The sequence below is a fragment of the Xenopus tropicalis genome, chromosome 2, assembly GCF_000004195.4.
Source record: "Xenopus tropicalis strain Nigerian chromosome 2, UCB_Xtro_10.0, whole genome shotgun sequence".
Taxonomy (NCBI): domain Eukaryota; kingdom Metazoa; phylum Chordata; class Amphibia; order Anura; family Pipidae; genus Xenopus; species Xenopus tropicalis.
In genome coordinates, this window is record NC_030678.2 from 167,152,203 (window position 1) to 167,176,464 (window position 24,262).

The 24,262-nt window shown below is 40.6% G+C and overlaps 1 protein-coding gene across 1 annotated transcript; it reads left to right on the top strand.

Moving 5' to 3' along the window:
• Nucleotides 1-20,803: 20,803 nt before the first annotated feature.
• LOC116408606 (glycine-rich cell wall structural protein 1-like) lies at nt 20,804-24,035 on the top strand. The gene is made up of 3 exons (XM_031896235.1): nt 20,804-20,874; nt 22,333-22,438; nt 23,127-24,035. Exons 1-3 carry the CDS (start codon nt 20,804-20,806, stop codon nt 24,033-24,035), a joined length of 1,086 nt encoding a protein of 361 aa, XP_031752095.1.
• Nucleotides 24,036-24,262: the final 227 nt, after the last annotated feature.

Here is a 24,262-nt window from a genome sequence, read left to right on the forward strand (position 1 = left end):
CAAGTACAGGTACTGTTTTATTATTACAGAGAAAAGGGAATCATTTAACCATGAAATAAACCCAATAGGGCTGTTCTGCCCCCAATAAGGGGTAATTATATCTTAGTTGGGATCAAGTACAGGTACTGTTTTATTATTACAGAGAAAAGGGAATCATTTAACCATTAAATAAACCCAATAGGGCTGTTCCGCCCCCAATAAGGGGTAATTATATCTTAGTTGGGATCAAGTACAGGTACTTTTTTATTATTACAGAGAAAAGGGAATCATTTAACCATTAAATAAACCCAATAGGGCTGTTCTGCCCCCAATAAGGGGTAATTATATCTTAGTTGGGATCAAGTACAGGTACTGTTTTATTATTACAGAGAAAAGGGAATCATTTTTAAAAATTAGAATTATTTGCTTATAATGGAGTCTATCAGAGATGGCCTTTCCATAATTCTGAACGGGTTTCCGAATAATGGATCCCATACCTGTACCATACACATATAGTATGACATTCCCCTTTCCCATTCCCCAGGCCTGGGCCAGCGCACCATCCAGGCATACTGATTAGGGTACAGCTATGATACAGTATATTCACATAAAGTACTATAGGGCACATATACTGATCTGGGGCTGGCACGGGGGGATATTTGGAATAAATATAAAGCATGGCAGCTCCAGGCAGGGGCAGTTTTTATAGAAGAGGCAAACTGACCTGTGGCAGGAGTTAAGCAATTGGCCTAATTTTGGCACAATAATTTGGCACAATAATTTGGTTCCCCTCCAGTGTTTTCCCATTTCATTCTCCTTTAACACTACATACTTTTATCACAAAGGAAATTTATTATGGACTTTGAAGATTCTTAGTGCTTTTTCCTAACATACTGCATTAGAAAAACGTCCAACCTGCCTAATAAATAGGACCTTCTGGTACCATAGCTCATTCCTGATGGAATTACCGATGCAAATACTTTTAAAACCAAGTCATTAATGGAACCGAAAAGTGACATTTTTCTAATATAACAATATGCTTTTTTTTGTAAAACCTCCAAGATATGCCGCCTAATTACATATAACAACTCGGCTCTATTTCTGGGGCTCTAACTCCTTTCACGTTTAAATAGAAGTGCGTAACTCCACTTGATTAACTTATTATTGTAATACGAAGAGAAGTTTAATAATCATCATTTAAGGAGCCGGGGTTTAGAATGTTGTATATTCATGTAGATGTTAAGGCCTATAAACACGGTTACTACCAACACCGAATTGCCGTTAAATCACCTTAATAGAATCTCTTTCAGAAATACCTATTACTGTGCTTTATATGGGAAGTGTTTGCTCAAGGGTAATGAGATTCTGATTGGACTGCGTGTCACGGATTCATTCAGCAGTAAAGCATTGTGCCGTAGGTGCAGTGAATGGAAACTCTAATGCACTATAGGAATCAGTTGTGGGGGGGCTAGTTTCAGAATGAATTCCAAGGGCTACTGTACCCTAAAATGTTTTCATTCTTGAGTAGTGATGAGTAAATCTGTCCCGTTTCGCTTCACCTAAAAATTTGCGAAATGACAGACTAATTTGTGAAATGGCGAAAAACGGCGAAACGACAGCAAAAGTAGCGAAACAGCGAAAATTTGCAAAACACATTTTTGTCTTCCGCATCTTATTTTGTCACCCGTGCCCATTTTGACGCGTCGGCATCCGTTTTTTGTACACGACCGCTACTTTTTTTGGTTGTGCGCCAAATTTTTCAGCTGCAAATTTTCTCTGAAGTTTCGCGAAGCAATTCGCCAATGGTGAAATGTGGAAATTTGCTGCGAATCTATGCCTGGCAAAAAATTCGCTCATTACTATCTATTCACAGTGTGGAGCTTCTGAAAACAAAGGAATAGGCAAAGTACCAATACCCTGCTGATAAGAGTACTTATTGTACAGCGCTGCGGAATATGTTGGCGCTTTATAAATAAATGTTAATAATAATAATAATAAGAGTCAGATGACTGCATGCATACGTGATACCAACCAATAGGAATGCGGCAGCAAGTGATATTACATGAACTGCTGCACAGAATGGAGTTCCTGGTCCATGTTCTTTAGTGACAACCAGAATCCTATGGGGGTCGGTGACCCACTGCTAGTAGGTGTCCCATCCCAAGAGTATCCGTAGTATGGCAACTTTAATGTCTTTAAAACCTCACACATTTGGTAATGATTTTATATTGTGGATGTCTTTAAAAAGGAGAAATTCAGTGGCTCTTGAGGAACATGTTGATCCCCAACTCCTTGGATGTTGCTCCCAGTGGAGCTTATTTTTGAATCCCAGACCTGGAGGCAAGTTTTGGTTGCATAAAAACCAGGTGTACTGCCAAACTGAACCTTCTGTAGGCTACCAGGTCATAAAAGGGCTACCAAATAGCCAATCATAACCCTTATTTGCTCCCCAACTTTTTTTACATTCAAATGTGGCTCACAGGTAAAAAAGGTTGGGGATATACCTGCTATAGAAGGTTTCCAGATACGGGTACATCGCATTGGATGTAAAGGAGAAAAGCATATTAATGGGAGTGATTGGCAAATCTGTCTCATCCTTCATTAGTTGCCAGTGAGTCCATCCTGCCTTCTCCGATGAAGGCAACTACCCCTTATGGCACAATGGGAACCCTGGTGCTTCCACCACCCTGGTAGATCCAGAGCTCCAGCATCCGGCATCCTTGGCACTCACCCTACCTTGCTCCTGTGCTCGGCGGATAGAAGACGTGTTCTAAGCCTTAGAACACGTCTTCTATCCGCCGGTCGCAGGCCACGCCCTCTCCGCATCGCATCCGCATCCGTCATCCTTGGCACCCACCCTACCGGCCAAACATATTGTATGGCTCTCACGGAATTATATTGTAAAATATGTGGTGTTTATGGCTCTCTCAGCCGAAAAGGTTCCCGACCCCTGTGATAGAGACATGGATTTGCTGCCAATCTCCACGTTTTGCCATTGGTGGATTTTTTTTGCGAAAAAGGGTGACAAAATTTGCCACGGAAAAATTCACAGTGAGATCAAAAATTGTCACCTACGTCAAAAAATAAAATGGTGTTTGTGTCAAGAAAATTGTTGCATTTTTTTTGACGCACACCACAATTGTATTTGACGTGCAACATTTTCGCCGGTACGCACATTTGGCCCCATTCTGCAGAATCAGAACAGATTCGCTCATCACTAGTTGTCCAACGTTTTAGTTTAAAAGTTTCCAAATCAAAACTTTGCACCCTACTTTGCATTTGTTAATGACCCCTTGTGACTCTTGTATCAAAGTAACTTGTTTGGGATTTTGGAGGCTCATTATGGATATTTATTTACTAGAGTACTGCTGAGAAATACGGACCAAGTTGGGTTTTGTTTAGACCAATAAGGGGTAATTATATCTTAGTTGGGATCAAGTACAGGTACTGTTTTATTATTAAAGAGAAAAGGGAATCATTTAACCATTAAATAAACCCAATAGGACTGTTCTGTCCCCAATAAGGGGTAATTATATCTTAGTTGGGATCAAGTACAGGTACTGTTTTATTATTACAGAGAAAAGGGAATCATTTAACCATTAAATAAACCCAATAGGGCTGTTCTGCCCCAATAAGGGGTAATTATATCTTAGTTGGGATCAAGTACAGGTACTGTTTTATTATTACAGAGAAAAGGGAATCATTTAACCATTAAATAAACCCAATAGGGCTGTTCTGCCCCCAATAAGGGGTAATTATATCTTAGTTGGGATCAAGTACAGGTACTGTTTTATTATTACAGAGAAAAGGGAATCATTTAACCATGAAATAAACCCAATAGGGCTGTTCTGCCCCCAATAAGGGGTAATTATATCTTAGTAGTGATGAGTGATGCGCGGGTCTTTACAAACGCAGTGGGGGAGAGATCCCTATTGCTCCGTATGCGAGAAAAACGTTAAGATTTTGGTGCGGCGGGGCTAGATTTTTTAACCTGCCTGATCGAGATCTGCCCGATTTCAGGCCAGATATCGGTCGGGCATCGGAAGTGCCCATACAGGGGCCGATTAGCTGCCGAATTGGTCTAAGGGACCCATATCAGCAGCTAGAATCGGCCCATGTATGGCCACCTTTATGCTGTGTGGATTCATTTCAACCAAACACGTTGTAAAGAATTCATTAGTTCTTCTTAACAAGTATCGCACGTATTTATGTGCTTCCCAATAGCCGACTATTCATATATATTTATACTGAAAACAATGCAGAGATTAATTGGATCCAAGCACATTATATAGACTTGGGCTTTAGGGTAAATCCATGCAGCAGTAGATCAGGTTGCAAGGTTTAATCTATCAAGCAGAGCTTTAATCAAATTCTTATTGGTCGTCTGTTTCTGTGAAAGTATTTAGCCTCTTGGGAAGCCGATCAAACGTTTTATCGCCTACATTTATGTCAAAGGAGTTTCTGCCATGATATTAAATCTATAAGTAACTGATAAAACAGACGTTCAAACTTGGATCAGGATAGAACAGAAAGAATAAAAGTTGAGTTCCACTTGATTAAAGAATTAAGGTAAATAAAGGCTTCCAGAGAGTTTCATTATGGGCTTATTTGGCAATTTTCGAGTTTGGGATATTTGAGTTTTTTTTTCTACTTCAAATAAACCCGCATTTTAAAAAAGAAAAAAACTTGAATATTTGCTTATTTACTTAAAAAAATCTGAATGTGAAAAACTTGATTGAAAAAACCCTGAAGAACTCAAAAATTGAATTGAAAAATTGCATTGAATTTTACCTAGGAATTTGCGAGCTTTAAGATACCAAACTTTTACATTCAAGTTTTCTGACGTTTTTGCACTTTATAAATATTGAACGCTAAAGTTTTTGAGCAAAAAAGTTTGAATCGTGAAAGAAATTTGAATTCGAAAAATGATAAATAAATTTATCAAACAAGAGAGATTGCATTTTTTCTGTGATTCTAAAGAAAAAAAAAAATATATATATATATATATATAAATACGTTCACATCTTAGAACTCAAATAGTTGCAATTTATTCAAGAAAAACTAAAAAATTGTAATAGAAAATATAATAAATTGTGCCTGAGTCTGAGCTTTCAGAAGGAGCCAGCACTACACATTAGAACTGCTTTCAGCTAACCTATTGTTTCTCCTACTCCCATGTAACTGGAGGAGTCCCAAGCCGGACTTGGATTTCTTACTATTGAGTGCTATTCTGATACCTACTGGGAGCTGCTATCTTGCTCCCTTCCCATTGTTCTGCTGATCGGCTGCTGGGGGTGAGGGGATATCACTCCAACTTGCAGCGCAGCAGTAAAGTGTGCCTGAGTCTGAGCTTTCAGCCAGCGCTACACATTAGAACTGCTCTCAGCTAACCTATTGTTTCTCCTACTCCCATGTAACTGGAGGAGTCCCAAGCCGGACTTGGATTTCTTACTATTGAGTGCTATTCTGATACCTACTGGGAGCTGCTATCTTGCTCCCTTCCCATTGTTCTGCTGATCGGCTGCTGGGGGGGGGGGGGGATATCACTCCAACTTGCAGCACAGCAGTAAAGTGTGCCTGAGTCTGAGCTTTCAGAAGGAGCCAGCGCTACACATTAGAACTGCTTTCAGCTAACCTATTGTTTCTCCTACTCCCATGTAACTGGAGGAGTCCCACGCCGGACTTGGATTTCTTACTATTGAGTGCTATTCTGATACCTACTGGGAGCTGCTATCTTGCTCCCTTCCCATTGTTCTGCTGATCGGCTGCTGTGGATGAGGGGGGGGATATCACTCCAACTTGCAGCGCAGCAGTAAAGTGTGCCTGAGTCTGAGCTTTCAGCCAGCGCTACACATTAGAACTGCTCTCAGCTAACCTATTGTTTCTCCTACTCCCATGTAACTGGAGGAGTCCCAAGCCGGACTTGGATTTCTTACTATTGAGTGCTATTCTGATACCTACTGGGAGCTGCTATCTTGCTCCCTTCCCATTGTTCTGCTGATCGGCTGCTGGGGGTGAGGGGGGGGGGATATCACTCCAACTTGCAGCGCAGCAGTAAAGTGTGACTGAAGTTTATCAGAGCGCAGGGAATGCCCTTCCTAGTGACGTTGTAATGGAAGATTCTGTTAATGTTGAACAAGCATAGTATCAAAAGCTATTGTGATACTAAAATCTACAACTAGTATATATATATAGTTTACATATGTGCGTGTATAGATAGGTCAGTATAAGTGAATGTATATACTGTATGTGCACTGGGGTTTGCTTGGAAGGGTTGAACTAAAAAATCAATAAAACATTCATTAAACCCAATAGGATTGTTTTGCATCCAATAAGGGGTAATTTTATCTTAGTTGGGATCAAGTACAGGTACTGTTTTATTATTACAGAGAAAAGGGAATCATTTAACCATTAAATAAACCCAATAGGGCTGTTCTGCCCCAATAAGGGGTAATTATATCTTAGTTGGGATCAAGTACAGGTACTGTTTTATTATTACAGAGAAAAGGGAATCATTTAACCATTAAATAAACCCAATAGGGCTGTTCTGCCCCCAATAAGGGGTAATTATATCTTAGTTGGGATCAAGTACAGGTACTGTTTTATTATTACAGAGAAAAGGGAATCATTTAACCATTAAATAAACCCAATAGGGCTGTTCTGCCCCCATAAGGATAAGGATAAGGGATCCCATACCTGTATTAATTAACTGTTTTCCAACTGTAATAATTTCATTGTACCTATATATATAACTATTGCCTGTGTGTTTGGTACAGCACTGGGCACCATTATGGCACTATATAAATAAATACAATACATCCTCCTGTTTACTTTTAACAAATTTGGCCCAAACCCGATTGCCTTGTAGCACCGGAACCGCCAACAGGAGAAAGCAAATCTATACCTCAAAGTTTTGCACCTATAAATGTTTTACAGGGGCCTTTACAGATCCCCCCAGATTCCCAAATAAAACTCTGCTGCAAAATATTAAACAGAACCAGCTGGCTCAGCCCCAGCCCCATATTCTATAGAGAACCTTTCCACAACAAATTCATAAAATGACTCTTTTTTTTTATAAAGGCTGTTAAAGCAGACAGATGTTCTGCTAAAAAAAAACTGAATTCATCCAGGAGCTGTTATTGTGCTGGGGGGATAATTCTAAACTTTGAAAATTAGACTTTGTTTTCTTTATTTGCCAGTTATTTGTATGTCGTTTTAATTCTTTCAGTTCATTTTCAAACTTGACCCGATCGTTGCCAAACAGTAAACCCAATCCCTTACACTGTGTGCAGTATTCTCCAAGTAGTATATTACTTTATGCAGATGTCAGGGCTTATTTATGAAGCCGATATTTTGTCTGGTGAAAATTGTATTATTATTTACTCAATATACCGAGAATTATTTTATTACAGCTATGTGAAACTGTAAAAGGCAGGTGTAAGGCAGAAAGTTCCGAATTACAGAAAGCCCGTCTCCCATAGACTCCATTGTAAGCAAATAATTCTAATTTTAAAAAATCTCCTTTTTCTCTGTAATAATAAAACAGTACCTGTACTTGATCCCAACTAAGATATAATTACCCCTTATTGGGGGCAGAACAGCCCTATTGGGTTTATTTCATGGTTAAATGATTCCCTTTTCTCTGTAATAATAAAACAGTACCTGTACTTGATCCCAACTAAGATATAATTACCCCTTATTGGGGCAGAACAGCCCTATTGGGTTTATTTCATGGTTAAATGATTCCCTTTTCTCTGTAATAATAAAACAGTACCTGTACTTGATCCCAACTAAGATATAATTACCCCTTATTGGGGGCAGAACAGCCCTATTGGGTTTATTTCATGGTTAAATGATTCCCTTTTCTCTGTAATAATAAAACAGTACCTGTACTTGATCCCAACTAAGATATAATTACCCCTTATTGGGGGCAGAACAGTCCTATTGGGTTTATTTAATGGTTAAATGATTCCCTTTTCTCTGTAATAATAAAACAGTACCTGTACTTGATCCCAACTAAGATATAATTACCCCTTATTGGGGGCAGAACAGTCCTATTGGGTTTATTTCATGTTTAAATGATTTTTAGCAAACTTAAGTTATGGGGATCCATAACTCCAGAGCATTCTGGATAATAGGTCCCATACCGTACTATTAGCCGATCGATAATACATGTGACTCAATCTGAGACGTGGGCCATTTTGAAGTGTTGGAGATGGAGTGTTGCTGAAATATATTTGTCAGGTGGAATCAATTACTGGGGACCAGTGGTTAATAAAACACGCAGTAACTTATTTATTGGCAGGGATATAATCAATCTCTTACAGAATAGGCACTGATAATACAACACAGTTATTCAGTATATACTCAAAAATGGGACCTTCAGAAGTGTTTGCCCGTTAGGGGCTATTGACCAGACTGGGGATAGTCGACTTGCAGGTGTTGAACCCCAAGCTTCAGGCCCTACAAATGGAACTTAGGCGGGACAGCAGTTACCCCTAAGTCTGTACACTTGAGTCCCTTTCCTGAGGATAGTACACCCAGGACTCTAATCCCTCTGCTTTCCTTGTTGGAGCATCAGGCTGCTCACTAAATACCAGAAGCCAGCACTTAATCTTAGAGCGAGCTAGAAAAGAGAATAGAGAATAACTTCCCGTATGGATGTTGATGAATGCCCTACCTATATAACTGATAGTCATGAGATAGTTCAAGCTTTCTGTGTGCCATACCCTTAGAGGTATAGTAAGTGCCCTTACTGACGCAGGGTGCTGAGGGGACCCAGGAGCCTAGTCTAGAGGTGGCAGTATCTCCAGGGTTCCCCTGCATCAATAAGTACAAGGCAGCAGTTGCAAGCACAACTATATGGAGTGTTTTTTGATGCAAGTACCTGGGTTTTAAAAGCAACTGACAATGGGGAAATTTCAAGAACTTTGTCTTAATGGATCTTTTCCACAGGTACCATAGATATTTTATATAAACTTCAGCACTTAGTCTAAATGCTGAAGGAATAACAATATCCTCCTATCTCCTTCTTTAAAAAACAGGACAATACCTTGGCCATAGGTGCCCGTAGACTACCTGAGTGTTACCGGGAGGCAGACGTGCTCTCTTACCTCTAGGGGCACTGCTCCCCGGGCTTGACCTCTTCTTTGTGCATCAGCGCATCAGGCGTAGTGTGTGTACCAGACAACCTGACCTCATTTTGCTGCCAAATTCAAAAATAAAATCGCTACTTTGTTTTTCATTGCCCAAGCTGGTTCTAAGTTTCTAGATTGTAGCTAAAGTCTTGTTTTTGTTTGCTCTACTAGTTTTTGAGTCTCTGTTGGTTTTTGAGTCTCTGTTGGTTTTTCATACTGAATCCCCGCTGCCTGCCTTTGACCATTGCCCGACTCTGATGTTGCCTTTGCCTAATCCCTTTTTTACCATGTTTTTCATATCAACCTTGGCAGTGTTTAGAATCCCTATATTCCCCGCAGCAGAAAGTCCAGGGTTCCAAAAGGGGTGTCAGTGAAACCAGGGTGTCCAGGGCTCTATTATTTCACCTAAAAGGTTGGTACTAGCAGTCTACAGGATTCCTCATACTACAGAGCGTAACACTGTGTTTGCTGAGCTAAAGGCCATACACATTGCAATCTGATAGTTTGGTGCACATACACACTGCGATCTGCCCTAGGGCCAAATGATTTAATTAAAATTGCGGGCGTAGGTGCCATTGGACCAGGGACCGCATCAATGAGCCAATGTGGTCCCCAATCCAACGGAAAAATCAAACCTTCCCCATTGAGATCTGGACAATTTTAGGCCCAATGTGTTGGGTAGGTCTGTCGGTGGTCCCCATACACAGGCAGAAAAGCTACCAAATAGGTCTGAAAGACCTTAAAGCGATTCTGACATGGTGTAAAAAAAATTTTTTTTTCTGGCCATGTTATATACTCACATGTTAGCTTCTGAAACGCTGAAAAAAAAAATCCCTCAGTCCAGCTGCTCCTCTGTCGCCACCTTCTGAATGTGAGTCCCACGACGCCGCCATCTTCTTTCTTCCCTTCCGGCTTCCTGGAACGCCACCCCTGCAATCAAAAAAACGCTCACCTTTCAACCAATCGGCGACGGTCCAGCGTTGCCCTCTCTTGCTTCAGTGCGCGATGACGTCATCGGTGACGTCATCGCGCACGTCGGCGCTTAGTAACAAGCGCTCCGACGCTCATTCCTATGCCTGTTTTGACTGCGGCAGCACACGCATCAGGGTCACATGATTGCTGACGCTGCTCAAATTAAGGGAAAAGGAAAAGAGGAGGATCTTTCAGAGACCTGACGTCAGCCTGCTCCTACTTTGACTGACAGGCTTAACAGAGACAGTCGGGCTTGTCTGACAGTCGTGTCCAGGATGTTAAGAAGAGTTTATTTCAAAAACAAGCACTTTCTGGAGAAAACGGTCAGCATGAGTAATAGGTGTTTTTGGAGGTAGAATCATATAATCAGAGGTATTATTTTGCTGTCAGTATCACTTTAAGGGAGAAGACACACTGAGCTACTAGTAGCAGCTACTTTTTCAAGGCTACAAGACTCCAGAAAATCCCCTGCCATAGACAATACTGAGAATTGCCTCTGCTAAAACACACATAGAGACAGTTATCAGTAAATAATCAGCATTGTCTATTTTAGTAGCCACGACAAGTAGCTGCTACTAGTAGCTCTGTGTGTCTTCACCCTAAAGGTCCCCATACACATTAAGATTCATACAATTCATACAATCAAACAAACCTTAAGTCTGTTAAATGTGAGTTTATTTTACTTATAATAGACTAGAAATCCTGCAATAAAGGACTTTATCTGCTGAAGCATTATCTTATTTATACATTAAACCTTTCTTAACTATATTAAGCCCGTTGCTTTTCATTATCATTCTAAGTTCTCTCTCTAAAGTAATGACAGTATTATCTGCATTATCTTTAGATTTCTGGCATTACTGATTGTTAAGTGTCTCCCAGTTTGATTTGTAAGATTCAAGCAATTGTATCCAGCAATCAACAGCTGGCGCCGGCCGCGTTTATCCAATTTGAGAATAAAAAATCCCTTCAGTTTTCTCAGAGTTTTGTAATTACCGGCGTTATTGTTGTCCTTGTGTTTTATTAGCAATTTATTTATACTGTCACCATCAAAGCACAAAGTACAAATCATTGATCAGACGGAGGAAAGAATTTGTGTCAATCAAGCTTGGTTTGCCAAAAAGAAATGCTATTAACCGTATGGAGAACATCTAGAGATGATTAAGACTCAAGTCCCAGTCTATATAGACTTCAAATGAGTAATCAGTGTTGGTAGGGGATCACCCATATAGCAATAATAGTAATATATAACTAAAGAGAATCCAGTTTATACAATGTAGGGGTAGATTTACCAACAGAAGGGGGTCTGGGTGCTCACCCAATCAGCTTAGGGGAGGTTACAGACACATTTCTAGCAGGTTGGCACAAAACTGGACTGTCAGGCAGAAGTGATCCAGTCTATTTATGGTTCATTTAGTGAAAGAACATCTCATTAAAACAAGCCTTACGCGTTTTGTGCCTTGAAGGGCACTATCTTTAGCCTATGATTAAGTGAGATGGTTCCTTCACTAAATAAACAATTTTTTAGCTGCACCACTTCTGCCTGACAGTGTGGTTTTGTGCCAGCCTGCCATCTTGGAAAGGATCACCCATGAACCACAACAGGTACCTATGCCCATGGACCTTCTGCCCAAAATCGTGTTGGTTTTGTGGCTTCATTCAGCCATGTTTTCATTATAAGGGCTCATTTGAGAGGCACAAAGTTCATGCACCTTGTGCTTTTTTCCGTACAGTATTTTCGCTATCGGCCATTGTACTTGCTGCCACCACCCTATACGCGGTAGTAGGTTCAGGGTTTCCACTCTGGGCTGTATCCGTAGGTGAAGCAGACATGTGACTAAAGAAACGCCCAGTTCTGAAAACTGAAAATCAACATGTAGAACAATGGCGGCAGCTTCAGATCCATGTGTGATTGCAATTGTGCTGGAATTCTGGGAAAACTGATGCATTGTGGGTACAAAACATAAGGAATTGCACTTTTCACACTGCACTTGTGGTTGTCAGTGACCCCTATAGTTTCTTTACTATCAGCCAATGAACAGTACAGTCTGTGGCCATTGCCTTAGCAAACGTGAAATCAGTTGCTTCAAGTGTAGGGGACTGATAAAATTGTTACTCTTTTTCGCAGGACGTCCCCTAGAGTTATTAGATGGGTCCTGAGTAGCGATGAGGGAATTTTTTCTGCGGGCTTGGATTCGCAGGAAATTTCTGCATTTCGCCATTAACAAATTGTTTTGAGAAACTTCCACAAAATGGCGCAGTTGCGTCAAAAAAAGATGAGGTTTTGGCAAAAAAAGGTGCAGTCGCATCAAAAAAAGACACCCGTGTAAAGAAAAGTTGCGCAAATGTTTCATCCTGAGATGTAGTTAGGAAGAGTTTCCTTTTCCTGTGTCAAAGTATGCAGTTGTATAACTGACCAGGAGGGGTCACTAAAGTATATGTTAAAGCAACCGTGTGTTGGAATTCTATCTGGACAGACAGGTGGGACGAGATAGAGGACTAGGCCTAATAGGAAAGCCAGTGATAGGATACTGTCTCTCACAGCTCACACTCGGTGTGAGAGATAAGAGTAGGGTAGTGAATGAGCAGCCTGAGCTCCACCAAGAATATTTATAGAACTAGAGTCCTGGGTGCACTGGCCAAGAGTAGGGGCCCAAGGGTACAGACCTAGGGGTAGAACCTGTCCCGCCTAGGTTCCATTTCAAAAGCTTGGGTTGACACTTTCGAGTGACTGCTTCCATTGCTGCTATTGACCCCTAATTGGTAATTCCGTTTTGAAGAGAATATTGTGAGTATAGGCAAATAATTTCCTATCACTGAAGGATATTAAGATTAAGAGTCACATACAAGTCAGTAGAGAAGCTGCTACAGTCAGATAGCACTCCATTTATTTATACAATACAAGTATGGGACCCGTTATACAGAATGCTCGGAACCTAGGGTTTTCCGGATAAGGGGTCTTTCTGTAATTTGGATCTCCTACCTTAAGTCTGCTTAAAAAATGATTTAAAGAGTAAATAAACCCAATAGGATTGTTTTGGTTCCAATAAGGGGTAATTATATCTTAGTTGGGATCAAGTACAGGTACTGTTTTATTATTACAGAGAAAAGGGAATCATTTAACCATGAAATAAACCCAATAGGACTGTTCTGCCCCCAATAAGGGGTAATTATAGCTTAGTTGGGATCAAGTACAGGTACTGTTTTATTATTACAGAGAAAAGGGAATCATTTAACCATGAAATAAACCCAATAGGGCTGTTCTGCCCCAATAAGGGGTAATTATATCTTAGTTGGGATCAAGTACAGGTACTGTTTTATTATTACAGAGAAAAGGGAATCATTTAACCATTAAATAAACCCAATAGGACTGTTCTGCCCCCAATAAGGGGTAATTATATCTTAGTTGGGATCAAGTACAGGTACTGTTTTATTATTACAGAGAAAAGGGAATCATTTAACCATGAAATAAACCCAATAGGGCTGTTCTGCCCCAATAAGGGGTAATTATATTTTAGTTGGGATCAAGTACAGGTACTGTTTTATTATTACAGAGAAAAGGGAATCATTTAACCATTAAATAAACCCAATAGGGCTGTTCTGCCCCAATAAGGGGTAATTATATCTTAGTTGGGATCAAGTACAGGTACTGTTTTATTATTACAGAGAAAAGGGAATCATTTAACCATTAAATAAACCCAATAGGGCTGTTCTGCCCCAATAAGGGGTAATTATATCTTAGTTGGGATCAAGTACAGGTACTATTTTATTATTACAGAGAAATGGAAAGCATTTATAAAAATGTAAATTATTTGATTAAAATGGAGTCTATGGGAGATGGCCTTTCCGTAATTTGGAACATTCTGGATAATGGGTTTCCGGATAACGGGTCCGATACCTGTACTAGTTTTCATAAGAAACAAAAAAAAGAAAAAGAAGAATCAGTAGCTCAGAGACATGTGCCTTCCATCATAGAAACTCATTGCACAGAATGCATTATGAACTGATTATTCAGCAATTCGATGGCGCTAATGATTCATCTTGTTCCTCTCTTCCAGGTCATCGTCTATGTCAGCAAAGTTTTGATAGTGACGGCTGGAAAGCTCTTACTTTAAATGTATATTAATGGGCTGTCGCCGCTGTTAACCTGCCTTATCATGGATATGTTATTCCTGCGCTACAGAGGCTGGGAACGCTTCCAATTAAGCAGCGGGCGTTTTGGCATAACGTGCATGTAGAACTGCCCGGATATCACTAGTGTCTGTATTGTCCTCATTGTGTCCCCCCCCCCCATGTACAATCTCCTTGGAATAAATGAGGTAGCATCAAGAGCTACAACTGGATGTAACAATTCAGTTAAATTAAAAATAGGGAATGTCATGGTCTGACTGGGCCAGCAGAGCACTGGGAAAAAAAAGGTGGCACCCGGCCCCTAACGGTCCTCCCCCGGCTGCCGATGCCCCTCCCCTGATGCGTCACTTACAGGCACTCATGGGAGGAAGTCGGGCTGGGGCCCACGTTGGGAATTAGGGAGGCGTGATGGGGGCCCGAGTGGTGGATGCGCCCAGGGCACCCAGAGGGGTGTGGGGCCCCGGGGCAGCAGCCCTGGAACTTGGTATAATGGAATGGGGAAAGAGGGGGTGAGAAATTCACAGCACAGGGCATCAACGGCTGGGGAGGCTATGATTCTGCCTCAAGTCACAATGGCAGCCCTATTCATGTCAAGAAACCACCGCGTGATGCATTTAGTCAATCCGTTTTACCACTTTGTGTTTACAAAATGCAGAAAGAAAACAACACTTTCCTATAAATCTTTTTGGACAAACCCCCCCCCCCACCAAAAAACAAATAAATAGTGATGAGCGAATCTGTCCTGTTTCGCTTCGCCAAAAAATAAGCAAATCTTTCGAAAGATTTGCAAAAAGGCAAAAATGTTGTGTGTAATTTTTTTGACACCGGCAACAAATCTTTTTGACGCCCATTTTGCGAAACTATCCGCCAATGGGGAAATGCGGAAATTTGCCCTGAATCCATGCCGGACAAATCAGTTCACTCATCACTACAAATAAACAGTGTTACAATTTTCCTAGGACAGCTCCCATTGGCTTCTACATGCCCCCGGCAGCTTTTAGATGGAGTATGGAGAAAAAAATTTGAGTTTTAGCGCAAAAAGAAAAATGGTGAAAAAAAATATTACCGTAAGAAAGTGCGCCCCATTTCAGGTGGGAATGTAGAACAACTTCCAGGAGGATAGGCATGGATAATGCAAATATTCAGCAGAAGCAAAGAGGCACAGCACATGTTAGCTTAGCTTTTCAAAGACCAGAACTATGAAACCTTATGGCCAATTATGGCCTAGGGTGGCATTACACTTAATACATCATTGGTTACTAGGGTTGCCACCTGTCCAGTTTTGACCAAGAAAGCGCAGTTATCAGTATTCTCTAAGACTGACGTGACGATTGGCCAATCACTGATAGCCAAGTCATAGCCCCGCCCCCGTGGTGTCACACCCTGCCACCCTGCCCAGAGTTTCTAAGCAGCCATGTTGATCGAAGCCAAAATCAGACTACCCCCCATATGTAATAAAAGACACTAGGGGGCACATTTACTAAGACACGAATCTGAACCAAATTGGAAAAATTCCGATTTGAAAACGAACATTTTGCGACTTTTTCGTATTTTTTGCGATTTTTTCGGCGTCTTTACGACTTTTCGGAAATTGACGCGGCTTTTTCGTTACCAATACGATTTGCACGAAAAAACGCGAGTTTTTCGTAGCCATTCCGAAAGTTGCGCAAAATCTGGCGTTTTTTTGTAGCGTTAAAACTTGCGTGAAAAGTTGCGCCTTTTTCGTAGCGTTAAAACTTAAAAGGTGCGACGTTTCACGCAAGTTTTAACGCTACGAAAAAATCGCAACTTTTTGCGCAAGTTTTAACGCTACGAAAAATCGGCAGATTTTGCTCAACTTTCGGAATGGCTACGAAAAACTCGCGTTTTTTCGCACAAATCGTATTAGTAACGAAAAAGTTGCGACATTTTTCCGAAAAAATCGCAATCGGACGCATTCGGCCCGTTCGTGGGTTAGTAAATGTGCCCCTAGGTCTGCCCAGTAGCAGTAACCCATAGCAACCAATAAGATGCTTACTTTTAAACAGGTAACGAGTAAATGCTACATGTTGGTTGGTTGCTATGGGTTACTGCTCCTGGGCAAACTTCGTGCTTTTTATTATATAACCCACTAAGCATAGGAGTAAGGCCACTCATTCTGTTGTAGGCAGGTAAAAAAAATACCTGAACCCCAACCTATACCAAAGGGATTACTATGTACTGTAAGCAAAATCATATTAAACGGAGTGGCTCATGTCTCACCATTTATAGACCACGTCTTTATTTCAGAGAGGTAATTTTTGGGGGGAAACCCATGGAATTCTTTTATTTGCTAAAAAAGTAGAATATATATATATATATATATATATATATATATATATATAAACATTTTTTTTAAATGAATAATGTATGTGCCTGTTCAGGATAGGCCTCCCCGTCATTCCCATCAGCTTAAGAGCAGAAAAACAAAGCAGAGGAGAAAATGCCTGGTCTGATGATCCGATAGCCCGGGCTATTAACCTCTGCTGGAAGTGCTTCAATGACTTGGACCAGAAAGCTTCTATTAAGTGTTCTGTGCCTCTTTTGTTATTTTAAATGCACTAATGCAGCGGCCATTGCTATCGGCTACCAAACCCATTCCTGCAGCTTAATATGGGCATAAAGCACAATGTACTTCATGGAGAACATTTCAACTCCTCTTCGTAAACAACACATTCTAATACCGAAGGATATTTTTACTCTTCATTCATATTCATACAGCATTCCTCTTCTACAATACAACTCCGGGAACCTGAAAACAACACAGTGCATTCTTCTGTTCATTTCTTTAATACAATCAGTAAGTTGACCACCTGGGGCAGTGGGGCAATGTAACATGGCGGGGGTGGGGAAATGAACGTTGTTCTCAAAGTCAACTAAAATTTTGAAATTACAGAAGGGCAGATAGTCAAGTTCTTCATTAGACATGGTTATAATTCTAGGTGACTTTTCAGACCTAAACTGGTTTCTGGGAACTTAATAAATGACCAGGGACCGCTAAAATCCATGAACATAATGAAGCTTTAGACATGAAGCCTTTTAACAGGAATACTCTACCTTTTTTACTCATTAGACACACTCTGATGTAAAAAGTGTTGGGGAGCCACACAAGCATGGAGAAGTCCTTTGGGGATGCCAAATAAGGGCTGTGATTGGCTATTTGGTAGCCCCATGTGACTGCTGGCCTGCAGGAGGCTCTGCTTGGGGTAAAACTGTGTCTCTGGGCTTCCAAAACTTGTCTCCAAGCCAGAAATGTAAAGTGAGGCCACTGGGAGCAACATCAACAGGGGCGGTGAGCAACATGTTGTCTTAGAAGATAAACTTTACAATGGCCATATCTTCTTGGGTAAATACACAGGGAGCAACGCAGGACAGATTGCTGATGAGCAGCAGGTAGTGGAGTGAGGCTGGCCATAGGGTGCAGGCACATCAACTGCAGAAAGCGCATTCTGCTTTGCATTTGGTAAATTTGGCACACGTCCCCCCCCTCGCAAATCCTCTAAGGGTGAAGACACACAGAGCCACTAGTAGCAGCTACTTGTTGTGGCAACAATGCTGATTATTTACTGATAATTGTCCCTACGTGTGTTTTACCAGAGGCAGTTCTCAGTGTCTATGGCAGAGGATTTTACCATGACTAAACTCACAGCTCCATGTGTCTTCACCCTAATACCTGTTTCTGCCTTATTATCCCCAATAACATTGTTGGACTGGAGACCCAAGTGCCCACCAGAGGACCTGACCTCCAGGGACCCACCACTGCCAACACCACTCTGCCAACTGGGCAGGGTCCCCCAGCACTGGGGCCCAGTAGGATTTCTTCCGGTATCCCGGTGGGCCAGTCCAACACTGTCCAATAACATCTCTTTCTAAAACATTTCTGGAGGGCGTTGGATCAGGTTGCAGGTAAAATGGATGTGGCTAATTTCCAGGTTAATAATAGAGAACCAGTATGGACCAACAAAGTGAGACCCACATGGGCCACAAATTTACTTTATAAGCACTAAAGGTAGCAGGTTATTGCTTACATGACAAATACAGCAATAATGCAACATTACCACTCACTTTCTATTGCAATAATACTCGTGTACTGTCATTCCCGTCGCGCCAATCCATTCTGTTTTATTCCTGCATGACTTCCTATAAAATATCTGGGTTTCTATCATCGTGCTTAATGACGTGCTGTATTGTTTGGAAGATAAGGCAGTGAACCTGGGGTGAACTCATCCTATAACCATATATATAAGTGTAATAAACCCCTCGCCGTGCCATTCGTATAAATGATTTCCGGTATCACCTAGTAAGACGGCACCGAGGGAAGCAGATCATTATTCCTCCCTTATGAATACTTAAAAAAGGAAGAGGGGGAACAACACAACAACAATATAATGGGGGTTTTTTTCAATTTTTTAACCATTATCCATTGTGAATGAATAAGAACCTCGCTGGGGATTCACAGCTGAACTGGGAGCGATGGTTGAGCTACAAGAGAAGATTTAATAACCTTGGCAGAGGACATGAAGATCCTTGACGGCTGAAGAGGGCACTTTCTAATACAGACACATGCATGTTAATAAAATAAAGGGGAAAAAAAACCTCACAAACATAGAGAGAAACCTTCAGAACGTAACACGGCTATTATTTAATATCTCAATGGCGATTCACGGATACCGAAAGCCCTTTTCTATTTCAGAAATCGTCTTTTTTAATATCAGGCTGAAAAGGGAATACGAACATCACAGGTGACTTCATTGGCAATATATCCCACAAAATTACATTTCTTTTGCTGTTTCTGCTCGTACCCCAGGGCTACAAGAGGGACTGAATTTAATTTACAGTTTTTATAGAAATACTGATCTCTGAGCTACAACACGGGGAGGATTATTTCATGCCTAAAGAGAAGGCAATGTATTAAAGACAAAGACCTGGAAAAAAAAAAGAGAGAAAGAATCTTCTGGGGGGTAAAGCATTCATTAAATACACAATAATATAAATACATGGGGTAATTATTGCTAAATAGAACGAACCAAGGCCTTCGCAGGATTTCCCATTGTGAGAATTAGCTGCTTTACAACTGACGTGACAGTGTCATATTATACTACAATTGCATGGAAATAGGTTTAAATTTCTTATTGATTGCGGGTAATTTGCACGTCGGAAACTGAAACAGAATATATACAGTATATGAATGGCAGAATACATGTGGCAAAATGAATATCAGTTCTGGATCGTTCATATCTGGATGAAAACAAATAATGAAATATAACAGCACAATATAATATAGCTTATATATATATATACAGGTATGGGATCCGTTATTCGGAATCCCAATATCCAGAAAGCTCTGAGTTATGGAAAGCCTGTCTCCCATAGACCCCATTTTAATCAAATAATTCAGATTTTTAAAATTGATTTCCTTTTTCTTTGTAAAAATAAAACAGTGCTTTGTATTTGATCCCAACTAAGATATAATTACCCCTTATTGGTGGCAGAACAGCCCTATTGGGTTTATTTAATGGTTAAATGATTCCCTTTTCTCTGTAATAATAAAACAGTACCTGTACTTGATCCCAACTAAGATATAATTACCCCTTATTGGGGCAGAACAGCCCTATTGGGTTTATTTAATGGTTAAATGATTTCCTTTTTCTTTCTAATAATAAAACAGTAACTGTACTTGATCCCAACTAAGATATAATTACCCCTTATTGGGGCAGAACAGCCCTATTGGGTTTATTTAATGGTTAAATGATTCCCTTTTCTCTGTAATAATAAAACAGTACCTGTACTTGATCCCAACTAAGATATAATTACCCCTTATTGGGGGCAGAACAGCCCTATTGGGTTTATTTCATGGTTAAATGATTCCCTTTTCTCTGTAATAATAAAACAGTACCTGTACTTGATCCCAACTAAGATATAATTACCCCTTATTGGGGGCAGAACAGTCCTATTGGGTTTATTTAATGGTTAAATGATTCCCTTTTCTCTGTAATAATAAAACAGTACCTGTACTTGATCCCAACTAAGATATAATTACCCCTTATTGGGGCAGAACAGCCCTATTGGGTTTATTTAATGGTTAAATGATTCCCTTTTCTCTGTAATAATAAAACAGTACCTGTACTTGATCCCAACTAAGATATAATTACCCCTTATTGGGGGCAGAACAGCCCTATTGGGTTTATTTAATGGTTAAATGATTCCCTTTTCTCTGTAATAATAAAACAGTACCTGTACTTGATCCTAACTAAGATATAATTACCCCTTATTGGGGGCTCATTTAAAGGGGTGCCCATACTCTGTGCTACTGTCACTTACCTGAGCTTAGGGACCCACTCACAATATACTGTATATAAAATATATTAATGTCACAATACCTTGTTGATTAGTAATTAATTTAGATTACATGGCATCTCTAAAAGTGCATTAGCATAAGAACCATCAGCTCATATGATAGACAGTCCTAATTTTTCCTGCGTCGCTGCTTGTGATGACTCCTAAGCTTAGTTTTCTCAACAGCTCACTGAGCATGTGCAGTGCCACTGACACTCCTAACAAAATCGCAGATGGTTAACTCTTGTGACAGCTTTGAAGACCTGGATCATGCTAAAGGCCTGGAGATGCTGATTCTAGGCTGGTAAGATCAGTATGTAAGCCATCATCACCTGTGATGTTGCCCTCAGCAACCAATCAGATCTTTTCTTTTATAACTTGTACATAACTGTTAAAATCTGTTTGCTTATTGGTTGCTATTGGCAACATCGCTGGTGATGTTATCTTACACACTATAATGAATATGGTCCTAAGTCTTTATGGTTTATGAAGCCCATAGACAAGTGTTACCTCCATGTGCCAGAATATTTTTTGGGTTGAGTTAAAAATGGCAACAAAATTTGCCACACATCGGCATTCTTAGCTGCGAAAACATAGCGCATTTTTTAACAGGTTTTTTATGGTGCCGGAATTGACATAAAATAGCCAGTGATGAGCAAATCTGTCCCGTTTTGCTTCGCGAAAATTTCACCAATCTTTCTAAAGATTCACGAAACGGCAAAAAATCTGCGAAGCCGTGAAAAAAAAATTGTCGCCCGCAACTATTCTTTTGACTCACGACTATTCTTTTGAAAATTTTTGGACGCATGGCGAATTTTTCCGCCACAAATCCATGCCTGGCGAAACATTTTGCCCATCACTAAAAACAACGGTGTAAAATCTGTCATTAGGGAGGCAAAAATCACCATTTATTTTACACAACTTTTTACACCGTTTTTTCAGCGAATTTAATTCGACACAGCATAATAAATAAGCCCCTAGGTGTACTCTCTATCCTCTCTGTTATACATGTATAGTAGGCAAGTCTTATGGCACAATGAGAAACAAATTCCCAGACCAGACAGTTCCCGGGATATATTCTGCTTGTTTGAGTAAGAAACTTGACCCGACCAAAGAAGTGAAATGCGTGAGTTTATCTGTTCTCTATCTGCGCTTGTATTGCTGAAACGACATGACCTTTCCTTCATTCATTTCCTTTTCTCTTGTACCTCAAACATTTAAACAAGTCTTTTAGAAAAAAAAAAAAACATTATCTGGCAAATTGAACTCTTCTGCTGCAATGCAACCGCGCCGCGTTTGGAAGAATTACAGCTGAACTTCTGGTTCCTTCCAATTGCCCAAGGCCAAAGCGTGTCTGTATGAAGGTAGATTGGAACCTCCCTAGTGACCTGCTTCAAACAAGCATCCCAGCAATTAGCCAGTAATGTTTTTATCTATAAAAATGTCTTTTTTTTTAATCGAAAGCGGTCGAGTTAAACACAAAGATTGCAACTGCTGCTTTTCCTTGTGTTATAGTTGCTGCCCCGCTCACTACAGGTCTGAAACAGATGCTTTGGGATTTTCGGCCCCATTGCTCCATCCACAGAGCTATAAATTGCTTTGTGTTTGGTAGAAGGACATTAGAGATGTTTCCCACAGGGTTACTTTTTATAAATACCTCCTCATTATTTTAACGGGGAAACCTATTGAAAGCCCAGCGGAAAACTGTTTTTTTCCCCCCTGTTTTCAAAAGATTGTAAATATTTTGGCCTCCACCCAAAAGCCTGAACATCTACTGTCGTTGTGAAGGTATGATGAGATTGAAGCAGTATATTTGTGAAGGTCTAAGCGCCAATAACAAAGCATCTGAAGTCAAGTCGAGGGGGGAGGTAGAGAACAAATAGAAGAACAGAGAGAAGAACAAAGAGATGTGATGATTATGTTGACCTCCACCTTGGAATAATAGACTCCAAATGGAATTGTGTGCCTACAGGGCCCAGGAACTTTATCTATGGTTGCTCATTAAAACCATGCCCGAAGCTCACTGAACATCTTTAGAAATTAACGTAAAATGGAACCTAATAGCTGTAGATGAACATCGCTTTTATGAAGATATTCCGGAAATGTTCTGAAGTTAAAGTTAAATCAGAGAAAAGTAGATATAAAAGCTTGGCTTGACGAAGCCAGTTGGATTTGTCTGCATTTCTCTAAAGTTAATACAAGAGAAACAGTTAATATCTAAGGTCAGCGGAAGAGAACACATTAATTTCGCTGCACTTACAGACTTTCCGCCATTCCAAATCACAGTAATTATGCTGCTTTGAATGTACTTGTTAGATTTCCTTTTTTTTCCGCGAGCCGAAAGTGCTTTCTGTCTGATGGCTTTGCTTATCAGAATTAAATGTAAAAGACATGGTAGGCTATGTCGGCTATTATCATGCAAGTGCTGGAAACGGGTCTTCTGGAATTCAAAAGATTAAAAAAAAACATAATGCTTGGCGGCTTATTAAGAAAAATAAAGTAAGCAAACAGGAAAAACACAGGAAAATAGAGTCGGACTGAGATGTTTGTGTATAGACAAAAACACAAAGTAAAATAAAGGTAAAACTATCGAACAATGGTGGCATTGGGAACAATGGTGGAAATGGGAACAATGGTGGAATTGGGAACAATGGTGGCATTGGGAACAGTGGCGGAATTGGGAACAATGGTGGAAATGGGAACAATGGTGGAATTGGGAACAATGGTGGCATTGGGAACAGTGGCGGAATTGGGAACAGTGGTGGCATTGGGAACAATGGTGGCATTGGGAACAATGGTGGAATTGGGAACAGTGGCGGAATTGGGAACAGTGGCGGCATTGGGAACAATGGTGGAATTGGGAACAATGGTGGCATTGGGAACAATGGTGGAATTGGGAACAATGGTGGCATTGGGAACAGTGGCGGAATTGGGAACAGTGGCGGCATTGGGAACAGTGGCGGAATTGGGAACAGTGGCGGAATTGGGAACAGTGGCGGCATTGGGAACAGTGGCGGCATTGGGAACAGTGGCGGCATTGGGAACAAAGGCGGCATTGGGAATAATATCGGAATTGGGAACAATGGCGGAATTGGGAACAATGGCGGAATTGGGAACAATGGCGGCATTGGGAACAATGGCGGCATTGCGAACAATGGCGGCATTGGGAACAATGGCGGAATTGGGAACAATGGTGGAATTGGGAACAATGGTGGAATTGGGAACAATGGTGGAATTGGGAACAATGGTGGAATTGGGAACAATGGCGGCATTGGGAACAATGGTGGAATTGGGAACAATGGCGGCATTGGGAACAATGGTGGAATTGGGAACAATGGTGGAATTGGGAACAATGGTGGAATTGGGAACAATGGTGGAATTGGGAACAATGGTGGAATTGGGAACAATGGTGGAATTGGGAACAATGGTGGAATTGGGAACAATGGCGGCTTTCTCTATTTTTAATCAGAAGCTGTGTCCTGATATATCAAACCAATATATCTCAGCAGCAAAATCATATTGATATCCGCACAGTACAAGCAATACACGCTATGTAAAGCAGGCACCCACAGCATTTTCTTAATTGAACGGAATGAATCCCCCAACTTAGTGACAATAAGGATATCATCTTTAATTTCCTCCGTTCCTCGTCCCCTGATATTAAAGAAAAACCTCAGCCTGTTTCAGACCGA